This window comes from Seriola lalandi, unplaced genomic scaffold (assembly GCF_002814215.2).
Source record: "Seriola lalandi dorsalis isolate HSWRI2012SDOR001 ecotype SW California unplaced genomic scaffold, Sedor1 jcf7180002054910, whole genome shotgun sequence".
Lineage (NCBI taxonomy): Eukaryota > Metazoa > Chordata > Actinopteri > Carangiformes > Carangidae > Seriola > Seriola lalandi.
Window position 1 is genome coordinate 593,957 of NW_019525462.1, and position 25,012 is coordinate 618,968.

At 38.2% G+C, this 25,012-nt stretch overlaps 1 protein-coding gene across 1 annotated transcript; it reads left to right on the forward strand.

Moving 5' to 3' along the window:
• LOC111673069 (lysophosphatidylcholine acyltransferase 1) lies at window positions 1-23,957 on the forward strand. The gene is made up of 14 exons (XM_023430723.2): window positions 1-448; window positions 6,564-6,703; window positions 7,623-7,837; window positions 11,231-11,343; window positions 11,896-11,956; window positions 12,299-12,357; window positions 14,540-14,574; window positions 15,169-15,223; window positions 15,520-15,602; window positions 17,532-17,657; window positions 18,025-18,178; window positions 18,604-18,702; window positions 19,168-19,309; window positions 19,570-23,957. Exons 1-14 carry the CDS (start codon window positions 326-328, stop codon window positions 19,800-19,802), a joined length of 1,638 nt encoding a protein of 545 aa, XP_023286491.1. The 5' UTR covers window positions 1-325; the 3' UTR covers window positions 19,803-23,957.
• The last annotated feature ends 1,055 nt before the right edge of the window (window positions 23,958-25,012 follow it).

A 25,012-nucleotide genomic window follows, 5' to 3' on the forward strand; every position in this document is an offset into this window, starting at 1 on the left:
AATCGTGGCTCCGTTAAGTTAGCATCCAGAGCTAGCAGACTGGTTGGGGAACGCGGTGTGGAGGAAGGCGTCCTGCGCACGGAAGGCAGAAAGATATCGGCGACTTCAAATATCCCCAGCTAATCCTCGAGCTAACCATTATCCCTCCATGCTGCCCGGGAAAGGAAGATAACGTTAATAACCCTGCACTGCCACCTCAATTAGCCACGGTGAAAGACAGATAAGGGAAACTGCGTTCTGCGTGAAGAGTGTTCCTTTCTGGCAAAATCAGTTTTCTATTTTGAACATACATCTGCAGCCTCGGCGAACGTTACTTCTTGGAAGAATGAGATTGCCGAGTAACAAACAATGTGCAGTGGAAGGAGATGGGAAGAAGATGGACCAAGCTCCTCCGTTCAGAAACCCTTTTGTGCACGTCTTGAAATTCACCACTCTGGAAAAAGCAAAGGTAATATTATGTTTGCAGTCAAATTATTTACTCTTGTGCGGATACCTTGACATGCTGCTTTAGTTGTCTGCAGAACATTAACGCTGTAGAGCAACGCAGTGGAGAGGCTGTCACCATCGTTTAAATTGGCAGTTTTTCCTGATTGCATGTTGTCAGCTGAGCTAGTGTTAGCTAGTCAGCTAACATTAGCTACATACATGTTGCTTTCTCCCTTCTGTCCTGTTGGCTCCCTGCCTTCCTTTAATGGTGCTGTAAAGGGCCGAGAGTCTTTGAAAAATGGATGCTTAGCTGCAGCTATGGTGGGTATTTCACGCTTGAGCATATAAAACGTGAAAAAAACCCCATCTCGCCCAGGAATCTGCTAACAACCCACTAAAATGAAATACAGTTTTTTGAGCATGGCCGCCTGTCCAGGATGGGCCTAGCTTGTTGCTCTGTAACTGTTGCCATAGATATTATGGCAGCTTTCATCAAGAAGGCATGTTTTTTTCGGGGGGATAGTTGAATGTGGTGTTTTTAAATACCGTTCCCAGCTGTCCTTGCATTTTTTTTCTTGCTTTGTTAGCTATCATGGTGCGTCCCACTCAGCCAGCAGCCAACACGTGTGGATGTGGAGGATGGAGAATATGGGATGGAAAACTGACAGTCATGTTCACCCCCCCTCCCCTCCCCATCTGCAGCTTAGATAGATTTTCCCCAGCTGTTAAAGTTTACACGCTTTTGCCAATCTCGTTTAAAATAGACCAGTCACCTGATTAAATTTTACAATTTTGCAGCACAGAGCAGACATGCAGCCCAGCTCTCCATCAGTGCTGTTGATAATCAGATTTAAAGCCTTCAGGCTTCTCTGCAAAAGGTGTTAACTTGAAGGCTACTTCAAGCCTGCAGTCACTGGTTTTTTTATTTTTGAGCTTCATTGCTCAAAAACTATAAAAAGTTTAAAGAAAAAAAAAATCATGGGGATACAGCTTGCACAGACATTTCAAGACAGAAATTTAAAAGGCCTCCTAATCTGATTGATATTGCACTCATGGTAGAATTGTACTTTCCAAATATTGCAACATGTTGCATTCTGCACAGATGATGGAAACCTCCACTCATCATGTATAACCTTGAGCACTGTGAGCCCTTTGTAGTTCACCTCACACTATCTCAGAACAGTTTAAGTAGTGTATGTATTCACCATGAGCCATGAGTTAGCATTTATCAGTACATTGAGAAAGTAGATACTGCTTCATACATTTGTACCGTAACATAGAGGTTCAGATGAGGATTGAGAGCTGTTTTTTGTTTTGTGTCCATGGGCTTATGGAGTTGTGAAGCTATGTCCCTGTTGAACACTGTATACTACTTTTATCTTGTTCGAGTGTGTCGTACATTCACACCAGGGGGGGAAAGAAAGACCAAAAAAGTATAATTAAAAATGCCAGCATGCATTCTAAATCAGTTTGATATGAATATATTGTTGATCATCACCCATAGCTCCAGGATAAACAAATACATAAGTGTAATAAATCTTGTGAAAACCAATTTGCCTTTTCTTTGTAAAGCTTCCAAATCTGAAATTGGCAGCAGCTTTCCAAAATTGCAGTTTGATTGATTTCCAGCAGTGATTATATTGTTACCTGTAGGTACAAAACAGTAAAGCATTTTTATTTATGGCGCATAACTGCCAAAATGGTTACCATCAAAAGTCAAACATAGCATATACTATGTAGTATTAGTAAACAGTGTGGAACTGGGACACAGCTGTGAGATATTTTCAGTAACAGACTCCAGTCTAATGGGAGAGCCTTGGTTTTATGAATGGCGCTGCTCTGGCATAGCAGGTATGAGAGAGTATCTTGTTACAAGTAAGAATAGTGACCAAGGGAGGTTCACACATATTTCCTTCCTCCTGGCTCTACTGACAGATATTGGAGGGAAAAGTTAGAATGTCAGGTGGATCAAAGCTAAGGGAATAAGTACATTTTTTGGTTTCTCCTATAAGTCTTGCATTACAAATTCAGTGGAGCATTGAGCTTATTTATTTAGACTGATCACAGAATCTACTGTTGTGAACACTTTTTTGCTCTACATTGTGATTATATGTGCTGTTTAAAATTTGTAGAATGTTGGATTTTGAATACTGGGCCAAAAATAGATTGTAAAATATTACACACATTTTAACATAAAGTGACATTTACCTGACATGTCCTTGGCAACAAAGCTTTTTTTCTGCATCCATTCTTCTTTATAATCATATGTTTTATCATGACAGTAAGGAAGTCAGAAGAGCAAGGCGCTTGAAACTGGTTTCTTGAAAACACTAAGTGCTGAACAAAAAAATGGGTCATGGAATGATGGAAATCAGTTTCCTAGTTGTTCTGATGTTACTGGGAACAACTGTTCTCAGCATGTTGCGCTGGTCTTGCTTTCATATCAACAGCAACATGAAGAACAAACAATCTGAACTGAAACACTGAGGACTACAGCAAAAAGTAATAGTTGTGTCTACCAGCTGACTCACCAATAAATTGATGAACCTACAGAATACGTTTTAGGTTTTAAAAGGACAATTATGTATCCCTTGTTTGTCTATTGTGCCTATTCAACAGTATTAGGTGATAGACTGTAACTAAATGGTGTGAGATGACTCAGGATTGTTTTTCTAGTTTCACAATTACTGTATCCCTTAAGTTTTTATGTTTCAGTGGTTGGACATAGAGGGATAAGATTGTCTCAGAATTGTATTTTGATAAGTAAGTAAATGATTTCTGGCCATGTTATACATGTAAAGCCCTCCATAGTCCCCATAGGAGGGGTAACAGATGGTAATAGGAACAGATGAGTTATGTTGGATTAACCCAGGCCATGAGAGTATGCTTGGTGTTTGAGCATAATGCTATTGCTTGTGCAGGCTAAGGGCCTGAGAGCTAATAGACTGTAAATGAATGAAAAACTGTCCTTTTTGTGACAAGCCAAACTTGCATTGTGGCTCACAGTGCATGAGTCTGTGCAGTAGACCATACAATTGAGAGTAACTGGAGAAGTTTCGCTTCTTTTCCAATCCATTACTTGTACTTCTTTTTTGGGATAAGGGGGTGTAGTTAATAAAGTGACCATTTCTGACAAATAGCCACATTAGTCAATTTCCCCAAATGTTGGATTAACTGTGGAGACTGGTTTATACTCATTACTAGGCTCTTCTGTAATTCAGTACCCTGAGCCTTGAATCTGTATACAGATGCTCTTGCAGTTTTGCACCTTAATGAGCTGATTAATTGATCTACAGAATTGATTGGCATAGCCCTTATGTGAAAACATATTGCAGTGTTTTTGTTAGTCATTTAGGAGTATCTGAAAACATTCCAGTCCTACAGTAGCCATAAACCCTTGAAAAGTTGGTAAGGTCAAAGGGCAAGCTGCAAATGTTAAAGTTAATATTATTCTCAGCTTAGCTTTGACGAGCCTAATTGACATTCCTCTGTGATTTATTGGGGAACCCAACAAAGACTTAAATCTGTTTTGATCGTACTAAAGCAGAAATTAGTCAATAGCTTATTCCCACACTGTAAAGATCAGTATTTCTATGTATTGACCTCAAAATTGGGCATCTGAGTAGTTATACATATTCATCAGAGGGATTTTGAAGGTGCACTTTGCTGAGTTTAAGGTCCCATTCAATAAAGTGCCAGTAGCATGTGAAGTACTGCTTGCCCATTGAGACCTGAGGGTGTGGTTAAAGTAAAGTCAATAAGGTTTCCACTATAAACTTGTCTTTTTTGCTGTATATTTTGCTGTATTTTCATCTTCTGAGCTTTTTAAACTCATGGATTTATTGCTGTTTTGCATCTTCTCACTGAAGACCTGAAGCAGCTCACCCACACCAAATTAAGATCATTCTGTGCAAAGACACGGTGCTTTCTCCATAGTGGTTTGTTTTTAAAATCATTAAGTGAGATCTTAAATACATACCATTACAGCACTGTTAATTATTCAAGTGTTAAATTTGTCTACATGCCCCACTACCACACAGAACAACCTAAATGCACTGCTGCAGCCTCTCACTGACTGTAAACAGAGGCAAGTGGCAAGGCAGGTGTGAAGCATCAGTACTTTGAAGACAGGAAGCTCATACACGTCTCTACAACTAATTAAAGGGCTATAGGTCATGATTTCTGTTAGTTTGAATTTTTTACTACAATGTCCTGTTTCAGGGTGTATTTAGTCAAGAAAGGTTAGAAAGCATTATTTGTAACCATGATTGTGTGTTTGTCACTGGAAGAACATATAAACCTATGGATATGACTACACAGCATTAAAAATAACAAAGGACATGGCTATCAGCTTCATGATGGATCACAGGTTTTGAGAAGCAATACAGAAGATTTCCTTTTGGTTTGACAATGCATTCAGAATTAAAGATTACATGGATATTTAAACAGATGCTTGTATTCACACACATGCACACACACACACAGGGTCTACTCTAATGGTTAAAAATGCAGACTTGTTTTGACCTTCTAGGGTCGTCATCAGCAGGGCGGAGAAATTAACAACACACCAGTAACATCTGGTTCACAGTTGACTCCAGTTGTTGCTTTGCATTTTGTTCGTAATACCTGCAACTGGCTACAGTTCAGCTCTGATTTCTGCTGTGCCAGAGTAGCCTGTGATTGTGATGCCAAGAAGCCCGTGTTCTGTCTGTACATTACTTACAGCATATTTACAATTTAGGCCCTATGTTGGCAGCTACAATACAATTCCCAAGTTGGATTAGTCCACATGAATGATTATGTTGTTTTCCCATCCATTTAAGCCCTATTGCATGAGTTTAATGATGCCTTTTAGCACAATGTCTGGATTCACTCTAACTCGTGAATAGCCTCTTTGCTTTCGTAGCATTGCCTGTGTTTTAATTTTAAGTGACATTCATGCATTCTTATGCTTTGGGTCTGAATAAATCTTTTAACAAATGCATTATACAGGTGCTCTCAAACAATCAAGTCTGTCAAGGCCCCTTTTTATTATAGAAAATATTACTGGCACTTACTGTGTTGTTTGTTCTTTCTTGTGCAAAAAACACTAAACCTGAAATTTGTATAAAATGTGTGATAGAAGAACAAAAGTAATTCATGTATAATGCGATTCAAAAGTCTGAGGCCATTTTCCCATGGGAAAGTCTGAGACTTTTGGAACCCCTGTATCTTAAGAAAGTCTTGGGAAAGTAAACATGTTGGAGAACTATGAAAAGAGAACAGAAACTAGTGTGCTGTGTCATTGTAATAGCTGTGGTAGGATGTGTGTGTAAAGTCCTAAAAAATATACACCTATAATGTAGCCAATGCCATTTTAGTGTAGGTATTGCTATTTCTCAGACTAGGGGTATGTTTTTGCGGGGGGGAACTGACTACTCTTCAACTAGTCACCAAAATTTGTTTGGTGCTCATTGTTTGTCAGTAGTTACAATCAAGCTTTCAGTTGATTGATTTAAATTGACTATAGTCTCAGACAAGAACTCCCCCCAGATAAGAGAATGCAGATAGTCTTGAAGCTCCCCAGTAGCGGTTGCTATCAAGACAAATATTGACAGAAGATAAGCACTGTTATCAGGGTCAGTCATAAAAAGCTCTAAAGTAAACAGCCACCATTGGACTCAAACAGTGCACTGCCAGGTTTTGTCTGCCTTCAAGAATGAAGATCATATGTTCTATGTAACATTTACATGAATGTGTTTGTATATGCAGCTGTAAGGTGTATCATACACATGGACGCCATATTGTAACATGAGGGGAATCACACAATTTTTTTAAATTGTCCTTTTTAAATTTTACAGTTTCATTGTATCCATGGTATGGAAACTTCTTACTGCTAATAACCCCACAATGCAGTGCTCTGCATTGTATGGATGAAAAATATACCATTGTGTGACTGAACAGGTGTTGGTGATGATGCAAATTGATAATGATGATGAGTGTAATAAGTTAAGGTATATAACAAGTGCTGAATGAGGAAGTGATTTCCGACACAGCCTGCAACCGTAACAACCAAGATGGCTGACAACACTTATTGTTGAAATATTGATTTGGATCCGTTCCAGTAACCTTTTTCTCTTTTCCTCAATCTCTTACAGATTGCGTTAATGACAGTCACACTATTCCCCATCCGTCTACTCATAGCTGCATTCATGATGCTGCTGGCTTGGCCTTTTGCCTTCCTGGCCTCATTGGGACGCTCCGAGACCGCTGTTGAACCCCAGTGCCTCTGGAGGAGGTGGGTGCTTTGTTATGCATATTTGTGCTTGTTTATTAAGAGGTGGGGTTTTTTTTTCTGTATTTCAGGAAACACTACCGTTCTTTTAAACAAGTGATATTGAGACATTTGTTTTGGAAAGATTCATGCTTGAATTTGATCGGCAACAGCAGAATGCTATGGGTAGTTAGTCACATAATCACCAATGCTGCTTTCAGCATGAATAGAAAATCACATTGCTCAAAAATGTTACTTCACATACAAGTTTGAACAACTATTTTTTTTTTTTTTTTGCACAATAGGGCACCTACAAATAGGTTTGGTACATTCATTAAAGTGAGAAAATCTGTTTCTAGTAATAATTTACACCTTTGTTTGTAAGATTGCAACTAATAATGAAGAAACCAGAGTCAAAATAAAAAAAGGGTTAAAAAAAAAATCAGAATATGACTCTGTTACCTATCTCATTTTATTCTGAGTCATCCTTGAGCGGTAGTTGAGTAGTTCGACCCTCTATGTTGAGCTCCACACTCCCTGATTGTGTAATAGGCTGTCCAAGAAACTCCCACAGCAGCCACAGGTCTCCTCTTCTTGAACACTTGTCTCAAACGAAACACTAAAAATAACACCTGAAAGGTTAATGAATAAGCAGGTGAATAATGTCATATTTTCATAGGAGACTTGGTTATAGACAGTGCTAGCAGTTCAAATGTGTGGGTACAACAGAGAGAGAGAGAGGTCTAGAGAGAAGAAATTGAGTTTTTATTTTATTTATTTTTTGCTATAACTTTAATCCTCCCTAGCCCTAATCTTCTTCTGTCTTCTATCTTTTGTCATTGGATATATGCATCTGTGACTATTATTTTCATATGTTATGTCATGTAGAGAGTGTCTACAGTTTAAATGAAAAGTGTACACACATACATGATCTTGTTTGCAGACTGGTGGACATAATTCTGAAGATCATCATGCGGGTCATGTGGTTTGCGGGAGGTTTCCATTGGATGACTGTGAAAGGGCAAAGGGCATTGCCTGCAGAAGCACCCATCCTCACCCTCGCACCCCACTCTTCTTACTTCGATGCCATCCCAGTCACCATGACAATGGCCTCAATTGTCATGAAGGCTGAGAGCAAGGATATACCTCTCTGGGGCAGTAAGTAACATTACTTCTGACTATGACCTATATTGTGAGGGAGGTAACAGGTAATATAATGACTCTCATCTGAAAAAAACTGATCTGATTCTTCTTGACAACATTACAAACTCTATTTGACTGGAGTACAGTAATCTCTGTGCATAGGCACAGTTATTATCCAAACTTTACAGCAGTTGTGGGTTCCACGGCAGGTAAAGTATACACAAGTATGTGCCTTGTGTTGTGATGTTCACTGAGGCAGGCAAAGCTACTTTGTAAAAGGCAGGCCACAACAGTTTCTGTGATTTTGCTGCTGCATTGGTAATAGAGGAGATTGCCCAATTCCCAGCAATGTTTTCTATGAATCGAAGCCAAGTAGAGCTTGGCTAATATTTGTTAACACGCACGAAAACATGACACATGCTTTGCTGTATTGGAAGCAGAAGTTGTTTGAAAAAGGAAGACCTTTGATTTATCAGTTGTGACTCAGCAAGTTCATTCTGTAAAATATTATGATTTTTTAATTTTTTTTTTTACTTCAGTTCTGTAGTGCCGTGTCATTAAACGCACCATTATGTGAGGAAACAGAAATCTTTATCTGGATAAATGATCGCACGCAGACAAGTAAAGGAAAATGTCTCAGTCGTAACTCACTACATCCTTTAAATACTTAATGCTATAGATGTAAAACACTGTTAGCTTATCAGACATCCTGTAACTGCCATTAATGATCATGAACCCAGGATTTTATTTAATGTTATTGACAGAATTGTTTGCTGGCCCGCCAGCCTCAATTTGTAACCTGAACCAGAAATGTCTGGAAAGAAAGTTTGTTTCATAATGCCAGTAAAGTCGAGAGCTCAGTGACTGAAATCCAACCTGAACCTCACAGTCTCTGCACATTTTGTTTTCAGTGTAAGAAAAAATAAGTTTCCCAAATTAAATCATCCACTTGCTGTTTCTACTCAACTGTTACGACTTTATTATCAGGAATCACAAGAGTTTTTCAGTGTTATTTTTATTATGGTATCACCACTGCCAGTGATGGATCCCACCAAGCAGCAGGACCGTGAGAAAACCAACTGTCTCTGCACCACCAGAGCCCTTATGGAAGACACATGGAGTGGTGTAATAGCAGATCCTACTAACTAGCTAACTTGCCAATTTAAGCATTTGTTCTAATGCCCCTGGCAGCAGGGCATATAGTACAAGGTCTAGGTGTGTGTTATTTTAGGCTTCCTTTCTCCTCCTTCTGCTCTGTCTACTAAGTCAGTGATTAGCCCCTTTTTACTTCCCGTCTCAGTGAAGCTTGCCAATTCATTTACTTGCTTTGTATTTAGGGATTGAAAACATCATCGGACACATTTGCTCATTGACAAAAATGCAGTCAACTAAGATGTTTTGAAGGAATCTTAAGGAGCATAATTAACTACGGTAATCATTGTACAGTTTCAGGGTTTATTTGATTGTATGGCATTATTTTGGTTTGTCTGGTCACTGTATATTGGACTGTCCCAAAGATATTGAATAAGGTCACCCACTGATGTCAGTGCAACTTTGGTTTGACCAGTCCCATTGGCCTTGCATTAGGAACCAGGCACCAATGCCTAGCCAAGCAAGTGGAATCCAAAATAAGCATTAAGACCTGATCAGCCACAGTGACGTGTGTAGTGTGTGTGTCAAGGTACTAGCTAGAGCCATAATCCCTTCCTGTTGGAAGACAGCTCACTGTTGGAATCAGTTTCTTCTTCTCATGCCCCCCCTCCCTTACATTTCTTCACCTTGTGTCATCCTCACTCTCCATAACTTGTATCTCTTTCTTTCTGACTCTCTGTCACAGGGCTTCAAGCAACATTGCTTTAGCTAGATTTTCTATGTCTTGTAAAAGATGGGATATAGAAGAAAATGCTTCCGGCATCTGCAAAACGACTTTGAACCCAGTCTTTCTGTTCACAGGTCCTTTTGCATTTCAATTTACAGTACCAGTCAAAAGTTGGACACAAAGAAAGTGTGTCCAAACTCTAGACTGTTCTGTAAATTGAAATGCAAAAGGATTGAGGTTTAATTCCCTTAAATTTGTTCCACTGTAATGGATTACATTAAAACTTTTTACATGTTTGAATCAAAAACATGCAAAGCTCATGTGCCTTTGTGAAACAATATCATCATATGATCATATCATTTTAATACAATTCTACTGATGATAATGAGTTGACACCCAGCCCCATAATATAGCTGAGTTTACATCAGCACATTTAGCTGATATCAGTCGACGTGGATTTTGTCTGATGATCCTTGGCCTCTTGAAGGGTGACAGTTTGGAGGGTGACAGTTTGTGTGAAGTTACACATTTCAGTTTGTGTGAAGTTACACATTTCAGTTTTAAATTCTTAATAACTGAGCATTATCAACTCAGCCAGCAGTTAAAAACTCTGTCACTGCTACTGTTTCTTTTGTTGTATCACTTGAATTTCTCATATCAACCCACTGATGTGTAAACTCCTGACATGATTGTCTAGATTGTAGCTCGAACTGCCTTATTCTTGGCCTGTAAACAGAAGAGGGAAGCAGGAACCTTTTTGAATTTGTGATCAACATGTGAGACTCATCTGACTCATGGAACCAGCATTGAAGAACCCATGACCATGTCTTAATAGAGATGAATACAGCACCTAAAAAAGACATTTTTGATGACTTTTTTCCATATATGAGGTTAGCTTGGCTGCTTTTGATACTTTTGTGTGTCCATTCTCTGTGTGAAGTATTATGATAGCTGGTTTACAAGGCCCATAAACTCTGTAATAGTGTAATAATGATCTGTAAGCATTACAGGATACTGTTTTGCCCTTTATCAATGGTAGTTTCTCCTAGATAACAGGGTTTCTATTCAGCAGTGCTTGCACTGTTTATATGAATGCCACATTAACACTGGAATCTTTCAGTATAACCGCATTCTCCCACTCGTCACCACTGTGCAGCTCTGTTTGAGTGATTTCGAGTTAAGTGCTTCGTAAAAGGACACTATTAGAGTGGTGGTTGATGTGAAGAGAAGCTTCTGGCTTTTCTTAGCCAGTACAGTGAAGTGTTTGTTCTCCTGAAGTATCAGATTATTTAACAATTATGATCTTGGTATTTTTTTGCTGAAGCATTTTTCTTTGAGCCAATACAGGCATGACATGTTTTACCAACTGAAGTGAAAAGATCTGACTGGGTTCTTTGAAATGACTGTTGTATAGTTTATGCCCAATTCTAAGTGGAAATTTGATTTTTCTCCCTTTCGCTCAACTGAACCTCGACATGCAGAAGTTGCAGACAATGAAAAGAAGCTGTAGTTGCTTTGCCTTCAAAAGAAATAACTTTTTCTGTATTGATTTGTATTTTCTCTATTCTCTTTTTGCCTTTTGCTTCTAGCTTTGATTAAGTACATCAGGCCAGTGTTTGTATCACGGTCAGACCAGGACTCCAGAAAGAAGACCGTGGAGGAAATCAAACGCAGAGCCCACTCTGGAGGAGAATGGCCTCAGGTGAGTGACGACTGGAAGTCACACATACACATGCAAAAACAGGCATCACATTTGCAGCTACCAAATAACCAAAACAATTCCAAACAGCACCTGATTGTTAATATTAAAAGACATCAGGTGTTTTTTTTACAACACATTTGCCAATGAGAAGATGGAAATTGTTTAACAAACATCTATGCTGGCTTAGTGACTCTGTATGACAGCAACTGACATATTTTCATTTATGAAAGCAAAATGTAAACACCACACTCACTTTTTTTGCACAAAACCTGACGTTGACAAACAGAAACTGCAGTTTTTATTTCCAAACATGGAGATTCTTGAAAGACATATCACAACAAACATTTTACTCCTAAAATCCAGCATTGAAGAAAACATTGCTGATCTAATTGAACTAACTGTTCATCTGACTTAAAACTTGCATTTTATTGCAAGTTAATACAAATAAACATACACTATGCTGTTCTTACTTGCTGTTTAATATGTGGCAATGATTTTTATTTTAAATTTCTTCTTTTCAATATATAAACTATTGCATTCTCTTACCTACAGATAATGATTTTTCCAGAGGGAACATGCACCAATAGATCCTGCTTAATCACCTTCAAGCCAGGTAGCTTCTCTACTGTCACTCTTCTCCTTTTTCAGCTTCCTTCTTTTTTTTTTTGTTTGAAGTCATGCTACCAGTTGTTTTAGTTTTACCTGACATTTTCCTTGTAACTGTAATTTCCCATAAGACTCTAATATTCAAATAATATATAGGTATGAAATAGATTTGTGTGATTTTATTTATTTATTTATTTTTCTTTTGCTGACAGTAAAGCTTAACTATTGAGTGCACCTTTTCAAATATGCAATTACTAGTCCAATTTCTGTGTTGTTCTCAACCCAGTTTATTGTTTATAGAAACAGGTCAAATTGAAATCAATCTTTTATGTCTTATTTACTGTTACAGGTGCCTTCATCCCAGCTGTGCCAGTGCAGCCTGTGGTGATTCGTTACCCTAATAAACTGGTAAGATTGTTTAAGCACACTTAAGTAATGCAGCTTAATGGCGCAGTTGTTTGTAGAAAAATCCTATTCTCATATTTGTTTCTATGTAGTCGGTTAAATAATCTGTTTGATATTCAAAGTTCGTTATATAAAACAGATGGGGAATAGAACACCTATCTCCTTCTTCACTGGTTAACTGTGTGACAAATTACAGATGTGATTGGTCAGACACTGGTTTCCCTAGAGATTAATTATTGGCCCATCACCTGCCCACTGATCCGCATCAACTATCTTCTATAATCCGTTCTTACTTTGATTTATCAGGTAGTAACCTCTGATCTGCTCTCTTTTGCCTTACTCTCTGATATCTGCTGCTGTTAAACTGCCAGAAATACAAACTAAAAACTAAGAGTATTATAGAGCAGATTTCCCAACTGGTTCAACATACGAGAGGTGCAAGTTATACACAGCATTAAGTCAAAACCTAATAGTGGCAGTGGTAGACGATTAAATTATATGAATGGTCTGCAGTAGGTAAAATGTTAGTGCTCTGTGTTAGTTCTGTGAGGCATTTGCATGGGCCATATGTGTGTCTGCATGTATACAATACAAACCCTGTAGCTTGCTTGGCGCCTCTCCAGAGTCAAACTCAGTGGCGAGGTAAATATCTCACTGGTCACATGGCGGGAACAAAGGTATTACAGTTATATATAGTATCCATGAAGGAGAAAATGTTCTGGGTAAAGCAAAAGCATTGTGCAAACTCAGCAGAATGCCATGCAGCATTGTGAGATCCTCCCTCACTCAACACTTGGTGGTTGTGGTCATATTCCTGAAACTCTTAAGGCGGTGGCAACTAGGGACATTAATGATTAATGAATGATTAAGCAACATTTTGCAAAATTGACACTGCAGCATTTGAGAATCCCTGGAATATCAGAGTTTTCAGCCTGAAACTGAATTTCCATTCAGTTTGAATACATCTTGCATAATGTGAGTAACACTGATCAGAGCCAGTGCAGCAGGCATGAGTGGTTTTCCATATGCGGGGAGTGGCACAGTGAAAGGTGGTGCTACCTACAGTATGGTCTGAACTCAGAAAATAGGCTGAATCTACATTCAAAAACCTTAGATTTTAAGTGTCTTTTAATATGTCTGTGCCAGCAACAATTCAGCTTTAGAATGCAATTAAATAACCTTTTAGATACACAATCAGCATCATCAGTAATCACACTAGAGCTGGATACATAGGGCTTGTTTACTGATAACCTGTGCCTGCTCACCTGCAACGCTCCACTGCAGCAGTCCACAGTCGTCATGTGGGTCTGTTTAAAAGCTCTGTAATCCCGTAGAAAGTTGTAGTTAGGAGGATGCAAAATGCTGTGGGGCATATACAACTTGTAGCCACGGCAGCAAGTTTGAGTGTTTGTTTCTATTTGTGAATCAAATCATGTAAATCTGTCCATTTAATTTATTATTCAACTTTTAATTCCCTTTGTGCTTCAAAATTAGCCCATGGCAGTAATTATAGTATAAAGCTTGAATATTTATGCAAAGCTTTTTTTGAGAAAGCATGAGTTTGCCCTGTTTAAGTTTCACCAACTTTCTCTGGATGGTCACATGAGATGGAGTTTATTCTACTAAACTCATTTGCACCGGACAGTATGTTTTAGCATGACATGATTCAGTAGTCACCTACTGGCAGGCCCAAATCTTTGCAGCCTTTTTCTTGAGAGCTAGTGTTTACATGTTCTGCAATATGTGAGGTAAGTTGTAGAAATCACAAATGCAGTTGCAAAACTTCTGCTGTAACGAGTTCACTGGGGTCACATGGTTGACACATACTTCAAGTTAAAAAAAAAAAAATTCATAATTAAACAATGTTATTAATATGACAAAAATGGTATATATTTTTTTCAGAGGTGCTGTGGAATCTGATTGTCCACTGCATGTGAACCAATGTTTTGATTTGTCAGACTAGAGGATTGCACGGGAACTGATTTCCTTCCTTAACATAATTGCACAGTAATAGCAGTTATAGGTGTGAAAATATGCTTGAAAGCTTTCCCCCCCACTATTTATTACAAGAAGAGCTGCAGCCAAAGCTGCTAACAGTTGGTCTGGAAATGCACCCAGGAAATATATAAATGTATTTTTATTTCAATCTGTGTAATACTGTCTTGGCTTTATGTTCTTTTTACAGGACTCAATCACATGGACATGGCAAGGACCTGGAGCGTAAGTACACAATTTCTTTATTTGATATTTGTTATTAACGTACGGTGTTCATCAGATTCTACTTGCTGTTAAGATACAGTAGAATATGTATCTGCTTTGAGCATTACGGTCTGGATCTGAATCTCCACAATAAGATATCAAATAGACTTGGAAGCAGATTAGTTATGGCTGGAGGAGAAAGACTGTCCTTGTTATCCGTCTCCATAGTGTTCTTAGAGTACTATGTCCTGTGTTGATCCAACTTTCATTGTGATGGTGTCTGTCTGGATGCCGTTGGCCGTCTTCCCAGCTCAGCTTAGCTGAACTATACACTACTTGACTATTTGACTTCTTTAGTTGGTCCAGCTAAAGACTGAACCTAAACATTTAAAAAATACTTGCAGATCTCTGTCCAGATCCAGGCATTTATGTAAAACCATTGAATTAAATTTTTTTTTTTTTTTTTTTTAATTAAAAAAAAAAAAAAAAAAAAAAAAAAAAAAACCTTGTTCCTAAACATACTAATGAGGAAAAACTTGAGTAAGTTCTCACTACTTTTGGACAAGGACCATAATTAAAGCTCTCTTTGTCTCTTTGTGTCCTTTTATTGTCCAGGTTTAAAATCTTGTGGCTGACACTCTGCCAGTTGCACAATGAGTTTGTGATCGAGGTAAGCGTCAAAGTATCTCTCCATATTGCATGCACTAACATGACTATAGATCATGCCCAGTTTGCTCATGATGATGATGAACTCTGCACTTGCAGAACTCTCAATTAATAAAAGAATCTCAGGCGATCCCTGTCATTCTTTCTATTCTCTTCCCTATTTCTTGAAGATGTACTGTATATGTATGCCCCTTTCTTTTTATCTCATCTCTTTTTTTTATTCTTATTCCTGTGTTTATGAAGTTATATTTTAAATTTCTTTAAAGTTTAATTAATACCAATTTTCTGCTCACTCCACAGTTCCTTCCTATCTACACACCCTCAGAGGAGGAGAAAAAGAACCCCGCTCTCTTTGCTATCAATGTGAGACGCGTCATGGCGAAGTAAGTTGAATGTATTGTTGTATGTCATTGTTCATATTATGCAGGCTGTTCAACCTTTGAATGTATCGAAGAAAAGTTGACTGTTGAGTTATTACTTGATGCCTCATTTACTTTGGCTTTTATTTACTTATAAACAACAAAGCAACAAAGTGTACACAACAAAACTGCAAAATGCAATATCACTAAAATATTAAATGATTCAAAGTTGCACCATCTTACAGTAATTGTATAAAATTGAAGTGTAGGGTAGTTGTGTTCATTAAGTACACACAGGTTAGGTAGACTACATTGAAAATATAGCCCACCAATATTACTTCACTGGAAAGTGAGTTCACCTGTCATTTCAGTTAATGGTAAGTGCGTGAAAAAGGTCAAATAAAATAACGTAAACACCGGAGCTTTCTCAGTTTTGGCCTGGGTTGTGTCTAATCCAACGTGGTTCCACATGGAAAGGAATTGTCTGAAAAAGTAGGAAACCAAATTGTGAGACTTCATGAGGATGGAAGAGGGTCCAAGAGCATCAGCCGGCTACTGAACATAAGCTGAAACAGTTGCAGCAGTGGTAAGGAGGGAGAGGAGGAGCCACGCTACCAATAACAGGTCGTTCTGGAAATGTTATGCCACGCACAATTTGCTATTTATGTAACCTTGGATTGAAAAACAGACGAGTAAGTGCTTTTGATCTGGCAAAAGGCTTATCCGTGGAAACTTTTTTTTCAGTGACTGATCAGACAAGTCAACCTCTACGGATGGTGTCCAAGAAGAAAAACATTTGTCAATAAATGGCATAAAACGTGAAGACAAAACTGATGGAAAAGGTGTAGAGGAGATAACATTTCTAGATGGCAATGTGAATGCAAGGTTGTGTATTCATATACTTAATAAAAAGATTGTTCCAGCATGACACTGATCCCAAACACACCGCAAGAAAAAAAGTTTTTAAAAGAAGAAAAATAAGAAAACTATGACCTGGCCAAGTCTGTCCCCTGACTTGAATCCAATAAAGAAACCTGTTAAGTAATTTAAAGTGGAAGGTAGAGCAACAACCCCGATCAAAGCGATGGCTGAAAACTATCATCTGTGAAGAACTCCAGAGATTTGTCAAAAACATACGTCATCCACGACCAGGAAGATCGAATCTGTAATCAAAAATAAAGACAGACATACAGATCATGAAAAAAACTAAAAAGAATGGAATTTCATTAATGAAGACTGCACTGACTTTTGTTGAAGTTGTACCTTTCATTATAGTTTAATTAACATGTCTGTTTCTAAAATTAATTGGCTTCATTCTTTCTTCTAAGTGCAATTAAAATTGTATTGAAAGGACAGGATTTGTAATTACTTAACAGTTTCGAGATACTGACCAGGGGAACTTTTTGTTTTTTGTGTACACTACTTTTGTCTCAATACTTCTTTCACACAGACCAGCAAACAAGTGAAAACAGGTTCATCTCTGTACAGCTTTGGTCTGAAAGGGTGAACGGTGGTTATGAAGGCAGATGTTCGTGGTTCATTCTCGTCCTCTCAACCACAAATTATGTACTGTTTTAAGAAAATACTAAATATTATAAACATACTTACTCACCTGAACCATTATTCACATTATGCCCGGAGTAAGTAATAACATTACAATTCTGTCCCACCCTGCCTCACTTTGCACGGTAACTCTTCTAATGTAGTGCTCATGTTGTCCCAGCTGTTCTTACTACCTGTGATCTCATATACGCCCACACTCTGTGCTTCACTGCTCTGAGCCTGGGATGGGAAACTTCTGCAAATGGACAAAAAAAAAAAAACTGTACACATTGTTCTCAATATCAAAGAAGTCATATCGGCTACTATATTGGCCTTATAAGCCTGAAGCAAAGTTTGCATCGATTTGCACACACTGATGTCCCGCTATTGTCTCTTCTGTGCTGTGCTCAGAGCCCTGGGCGTACCCATCACAGACTATTCATTTGAAGACTGCCAGCTGGCCATGGCAGAGGGCCAGCTGAGACTGCCAGTCGACACCTGTCTGCTGGAGTTTGCCAAGCTCGTCAGGAGACTGGGGTGAGTCACTCAAACCTTCCAATGCAATACACTCATCAATGAGAACTAAGTGAGGTGCACAAGGGCGAGACGGGCAAAATACTCAGAACGGCGCTGGTTTCTGGCAGAGGTATCTGTGGTGTGGTCGTGCGGGTGGGAAGGCATTTGGGGAGTGTGTCCTTGTCCCCTGCAATAGTGACTAGAAAACAAGGGAGGGGAAAATGCAAATACACTCGATCAAATACAACAAACATTTCAAAATAATGCAGCTCCAACAAACTCAAACAAACTCAAACGTTGTTACAGAAGTTGATATGCTGTACGCATTCTTTTTCTCCTGTGGCCGAGTTATTAATTAACATAAGGTTTCTCCCCCTCACTCTTCCAGGCTGAAACCGCAGAACACCGAGAAGGTTCTGCAGGAGTATGGGAACAGAGCCAGGAAGCTGGAGGGGCAGAGGCTGGGCTCGGATGACTTCGCTCAGTTCCTCGATGTGCCAGTTTCAGACATGCTGCGAGACATGTTTGCTCTTTTTGATGAAGTAAAGGCTGAGAAGATTTTTTTTCACTCACAAGCGTGTTTAGCTCCCCAATCTTCCTCATTAGCCAGCACTAAATAATTTGTTTTATTGTGCCTTTTTTGCTTGGTAACAACTCTCAGATTGTTATATTTACATTCCTGGCAAATATAAAACAGTATATTTAAATGCTGGAGTTTAGGGCAAGATGGAACTCCTAGCTGTCAGCTGACAAGATGCTTCTGTAAAAACCCCAAGCCTAGAAGCTGGACATGCTGGGATAAATTTGCAGTGTAGTACACAAACAAACAGTCAAGGTTTTATTTGCAGCAGTGTATTTGTAACAACAACAGTCACCAGTAGCTACTCCTGTGAAATAAATAAGTAGTCTCGCTCACATGCTCCGTCTTCATCTTTTCGTAACGCATTGTTTTCTCTCGATTTTCCAGCATGAAGATAACTGCATGGATATCAGAGAATATGTGATAGCCTTATCTGTGGTATGCAGACCTGCCAAAACTCTGGAGACGATGAAATTGGCCTTCAAGGTATGTTCTGTTTCAAGCTTTACGCATGTCTAACCACCAGGCGGAATAGAGTTCTCTGTGCTTGCTTAGTATCACCATGACATTTGCTGCGTTAAAATGCCACATACTGTTGGTCGTCTTAGGTGTAGGGTAATGAAATGAAAAGGTGCTTTCAGGGGGGTTATCATTGAAGCCAGTCTGTTTTTGTGGTTGCATTAAAATCAAGTAGCTCAAGTTTTAGTCACTTCCATGTTTTCACTTGAATTGTTCTGTATGATTCTTAGAGTTGAGCGGGCTCTGTGCCCTTAGAGCTAACGAACCCACTGAGAACAGAATGTATTATTTCAGAAAAAGAGCATCCACTTAAAGTCCGACTTCACTGGCACCTAATCGCACAGCCCTGTCATAGGGACATGTCACAAGGCTAAGTCAAAGACATGGCATTTACATTTCTTCCCCTTTTTATCCCCTTTTTATCTTCTCCAGATGTTTGAGGCAGAGGAGGATGGCGCCATCACAGAGATGGAGTTGGCAGTTATACTGAAGACAGCTTTAGGAGTCGCTCACCTCAGCGTGTCACGTCTGTTTACCGCCATCGACTCTGAAGACACAGGGAAGATCACATTTGGTAAGCGAACTAATAAGATACACCCTCCCTGGTCACTATTGACCTAAATATTCCTAAGTTGAATCTGTTTCAAACTTTGCTTGGTTATCCGAGAAATTGTCTTCTTCTCTGTCTTTTTCCACCCTCTCATGAGGTGCAGTAGATATACAACAACCAGGCCACTTTAGTTTTAAGTGTAGTCTGTCTCTGGGCATTTTTTTTAATATTATTTTGTTTAATGTTTTCTGTCTCTCTGGTGCCCTCTTGTGGTCTTTCCACAGACAAGTTCAGAGGGTTTGTGGAGCAGCACCAGGACTTTGCTGAGGAGTACCTGCACACAGAAAACACAGGCCTCCACAGCGCTCCCTGCCACGGTCACCAAATAAAGCCAAGCCTGTCTTCCCTGAACCCGCACGGCACTGCCACCACCAAAACGGCTAACGGTATCTGCCCCGATTTTAGCCCCAACGACCACGATGGCACAATAGATGGACTCCTCAAGAAACACAACTAAAACGGTTTAAAATGTAACGGGGGGGAAAACTAACTCCTCTCCTGGTGAGAGGCTGTTGTGCAAAAGGCAAAGGGTTGTTAGTTACTTGTTAGTTACTATCTTGTTTGAACAGTAAGGGACTACATTTCAGTAATCACAAAAATGAAGTTTACCGTACCCTTTTTTTATTAGTATTGTATCCATGAAATTTTGTGAGGTTATTTTCAGCCTGGTAACAGTTTATTTTGTTATAAATTCCTTTGTTTTTGTTTTTTTTGTTTTTTTATTATTTTTTCATAGCAAGGATCGTCAAAATGCCAAACACTGGTTGTTTCAGATACAATGCTTGAATACTTGAAGGGCAAGCACTTATAAAAATTTCCTGGGGCAAATGTTTATTTATTTTATTTTTTTCTTTTCCCTCCAACAGAGTACTGACTGTGCATGTTTTTAACAAGAGGGAAGCAAGAAAAAAATCAAGCCCTGGACAGTGAAGTGAACTAATTTTTAGTGAAATCAGTGTTCGATTCTCTTTTTATTTGTAACTTTTAACTATTTCCTTTCTTTAATTGTAGCTGCCTTTTGAACTGAAAGTGCAGAATGCATGGGCTCATGTTATTTTGAGCAGTATTGAGGATTATTTATCTAAAGAAAGGAGGCCTGATGGTACCAGTGACAATTGTGTGACCACTTGAAGCATTAAGCTTCAGCAGCCACATTTGAGGTGAACTCGGGTCTCTGCGAGTTGATGGTCATAATTGCTATGAGCCTGTTATTTATATATATATATTTATATATGTATATATATTACATAAACAATGATATATTTGATTTAGCTCAGGGTTCAGTGACAAAAATGAAAAATTAACTTGTATGATGTCATCATTTTGATGCTCACTGGGTTACATGTTTTCTTTTCTTATGACATCAGTACTCTTCTTCCCAGTCCTTCTTCATTCAAACATACTTCATTGATGTGTTTTTTTTTCCTTTCAGGTTGGCAGATTCAAGTGTCTTTTTTTTTATTGTTAAAATTACACAACGTGGACCAAAAATGCATTTAATGTCACCCCTCATGTCACCTGACTGTCCTTCTCCAGTCATAGGTGTAATGGCTTTAAAGGAAAAATTCACAATGTATGACCATTGAAAGCACATTCATTTTCGTGGCTAAGTTGGGTTTTCTAAAGGCGAGGTCATACTATTTTCCTTTCTGCATTACACTGCTACAGTTTTAATCATACCTACACTTTTCACAGCATATCATTCCTCAGTCTGTCTGAAATCCCCACTGATCCAGTATTTTTTGAAGGGTGTAATAGCTAAACATTGGCCCGTTAGTCACCTGTAAATTTGACCTTTCTGCTATATTTCTGATGTGCATGTTCTCCTTCCCTAAGAGAGGCATGTTTTAAAAGCGATCCAAGCACCTTTGCCATTTAATCACATTTTAGGGACCAGTCTGGAACTCAAAAATATCCCAAATATTTATGCCTCATTTTTTACATTTTTACTAATGCTGGTCGTATTGGCATAAAATATTTTTCACAAATGTGATTTAGTGCTTTCTCATTAAACTGACATAAAATGTATTTATAACCATAGGTTATGTGGACCTATGCTTTCAAATTGAATTAAAATGAAGGAATATTTAAGATTACAAATTTTATCTCAAATCAGGCGACTAGTGGAGATGTTCATTAGTGTTTATTGGTATTTAAATTATTGATTTTAGGACAACGTTACCTTGATTCATACTAGGTTGTATTAAGACTTAACAGTTCTCCCCTGAATTTTCTAAATTATCCATAACTCATTCTCTCTCTGTAGAAACTTTATCTGAAATTGCAATTCTAGTAACACTTTTAATGTGTTGACAAAACTTTTACTGTTTATATATCAACTTACTGTTGATGCTCATTGCAATCATTTGCCAACAATTCTTAAATTGTTAGATTGTTTTTTTTTTTTTCTCTTCTGTCTCTGGAAGTAGACAAAACCTAAAACTGAAAACACAAAATGAAAGCTAGATAATGCTGCAGCTTCTCTATAAATGTCATTTTATAGGAATATGATTTGTTAAAGGGAATACTTCTCCAGCAGATGAAATGAAATGCATTAGAATCATTTTGTAGCCAGTTGTACTGGGATCTGTGCATTCATGGTTTGATTCTGTTGACTTTTTTTGTTCATGGATATCTCATAAGGATTTAAAACTTGCGTTTTTTCCCTTTCTTTTTCTTTTCTTTTCTTTTTTTTAATACTATAAGAATATCATGTCGGTGAGCATCACATTCCCATTACACTCATGACCATGCATACTGTACATGTGTCCCCGCTATGGCTTTCAGTGAAGCAATATTTCACATCTCTTAAGCCTTCTCAAGATATATGCTTTTGAAGAGTTCTGATATGTATTTTGAATATTCCAAATGCAGGACATTTTGTGAATTTTTGATATACGTATATGAATGATTTTTATTTTCACTGCCATGACAGAGATCTGTGATCTTCTCTCCTCTGCAGATTGTATTGATGGTGAAAATTGAGCCACATTTTTTTTTTCCTTTGTATAATACTGCAATTGTTTTGTGCTGTATTCCTCATACACAGTGTAAAGTTTTATTGTTGTTATTACTATTATCACTGAGTTGATTGCTTAGAAACAAAATGCAGATTTCATATGGAAACCGATAGCCTTGAATCTATAGAATTTTTATGCTAAAAAAGAGAATGTATAGACAATCTTGTCACAATCAGAAGCTACTCAAAGCGCTGATCTCCAGTGGACATTTTCCTAAGAAGTCATGGTTTTCAAATGTACACTTTTTATCCTGTTGGAACCCTGTCTCCATTGACTTTTTATTTTATGTTTTGAGACGTGCAGGTTGAACTAAGCAAAGTGTGAGTGTGTAAGTGTGTCGGGCCTTGAGGTGATGTCTGCCACCACATGACAGGCCGCGTCGCACAAACACTCCAGACTGTACGTACATATAAACTAACATTTGATATGTTCAATCACAATCTTTTAGTATTGCCCACGTACTACTTTGTCCTTTTAAACTGTATGTATTTGTGCTTGCACTTTAGATTACTTTCTTTATTTTTTTTAAAGAAATATCACATTGCTGTAAAGCATGTTCTGTTTGTAGGTTACAGTATTGTAGCTCATTTCTGTTAATATGAATAATTTTTCATTCATTCATATATTTGCTACAGTAATGGGAGCACAGAGGAAATTAGGGATCACAAATGAATGGAAGTTGTCCCTTGCCCCACATTTGTTTATAGACCTACTTTTCTGCTTTGTCTCAGGATTGTGGAAATTTTGTAGCTTGAAAATGACTTTGTAAACTTGTAGAACTCGGCAACATCGTACGGATTTAAATGACAAAAAATAGTTTGCACCGTGGAATGGATAAGTATTAAATGTACTCTGAAGTGATGTGATTTTTACAACAGGTGGTTAAGTATACAGTTCACCCTGTATGTATGTATGTATGAGGGAAATTATGCTGTTTTTGTATATAGGTGGGGAATCTGATTGTGAATTACAATTGACACACTGACATGAATTGATATTTCAAGACCTGACCCAGAATGAAATGTACTGAGCCACAGTAACCCCCCCATGCCGTTTGTTTCATACTTCATCAGCAAGTCAAATATATGTACATTTATATATATTCAATATTTACATTCAGACCAATTCCGCTTTGGGGTTGTAGGAAAATACTGGGTCCCTTTCTTTTCACACTTGTTTTACTTCCCTTTATTTCAAATACCTCAGTAGAGGAGAATCTCATTTTCTACTTGCTATCAGTCTGAGAAAATGTAAACCTGCAAGAGATAAACTTGTATTTATGCTACTGCTGCCTGCTTACCACAGTTTGTCCAACAGCGAGCCTAAGACGAAAGACTTGTGTACTCTGACGGAGCGATAATGTCTTTCTGATGGCTTATTGTGTGTGGACCAAGAAACTGAACTCTCTGTTTTCTCTGTAGCTTTACTTCCTGTTTCTTTTTTTCTATACTCGACAGGTTTTATTTTGTTAATGCATTTTGATGATGAAGAGTCATTCCTGCAAGCTACTTTGGATTTGTCTGTTCAGGACTGCTATGATATAACTTGTTAATGTGACTCTTGGATTGAATTAAAAAAAAAAAAAAAAAGAAAGAAACGTTAACATACAGCTGTGTCACTGTCACAATGGTAATTTAATAATAATAATGTGTGTGTTTGGTCATATGACTTACAGTTTGAATGTGTTATTGTAAGCGTGTTGTATGAGGAGTTTCTACCACAGCAGTACAAGAAATTGAGTCCTTTATGCTCAAATGTTATTTTTTTCTATAGAATGGACTTCTGCTTGATGTAAGCAATTAATGTACAGTTACAGTCTCACTGAATTCCCTATATATCTCCTACAGTAACCTATCCTTCCTCATGTGCTGGATCATTTCAGAAATGTCTCCCTCTTGAGGTAACATAGTGAACATGCAGTTACCTCAGCGTGTTGGGCATCACATCAGGCGTATTGTATTTTGTAGAGGTTTTTTCATACAGCTGTATTGCAAGTTGTATTACCAAGACCCACTCAGCAGAAATCCATGTCATCAACATTAGTGGATAAAATTGTCAATCTATTTAAATTAAATGTCTATGTATATGATGTGGCTCTTAATAGGCAGGTTGACTTTGACATTACCTAAGCTCTCCTTTTAGTACGCCCCATATATGCTTTCATTGATTACATGTTGATGTCTATAGATGTCCTGTCCACCACTGGCTCGCAGAAAAAGCCGTTGTGTGGGATTGGAATTTGTATGACAGTGATTGAAAGGTCTCCACTGATAATGTAGTGTGTTATTTCTCATTGAATGTGTGTTTATTTATTTATTTTTAATATCTGTGGTCTCTTTCCCTGCAGGTTTGACTGATTGGCAGACTTTGTGGTGCAGTATTTTTTGGTTGGGCCCTTGACAGTCCACCACTTTAATCCAGACTGAAGGTTTGTCATTGAACTTTCTTCATGGTGCCCAGAACAGTCCAAGCAGATGTCAGTGATCCTCTGACTTTTCCTTTCCATGCCATTTTAGACAAACAGTCATGGTTCCCAGACAATGAATCCTACGGACTTTTCCTCCTCAGAATGAATTGTAGTAACTCTGATGGTCCTTGTCAGTTTTCTGTTGTCCAGTTATAACCACAAATACCTAATGACATTCTC

Bases quoted from the DNA above. Each gene is read 5' to 3' on its own strand.
- LOC111673069 (XM_023430723.2), top strand. From the start codon at position 326: ATGAGATTGCCGAGTAACAAACAATGTGCAGTGGAAGGAGATGGGAAG. The intron at 449-6,563 runs GTAATATTATGT...AATCTCTTACAG, and splicing joins CCACTCTGGAAAAAGCAAAG to ATTGCGTTAATGACAGTCAC. The intron at 11,344-11,895 runs GTGAGTGACGAC...TCTTACCTACAG, and splicing joins CTGGAGGAGAATGGCCTCAG to ATAATGATTTTTCCAGAGGG.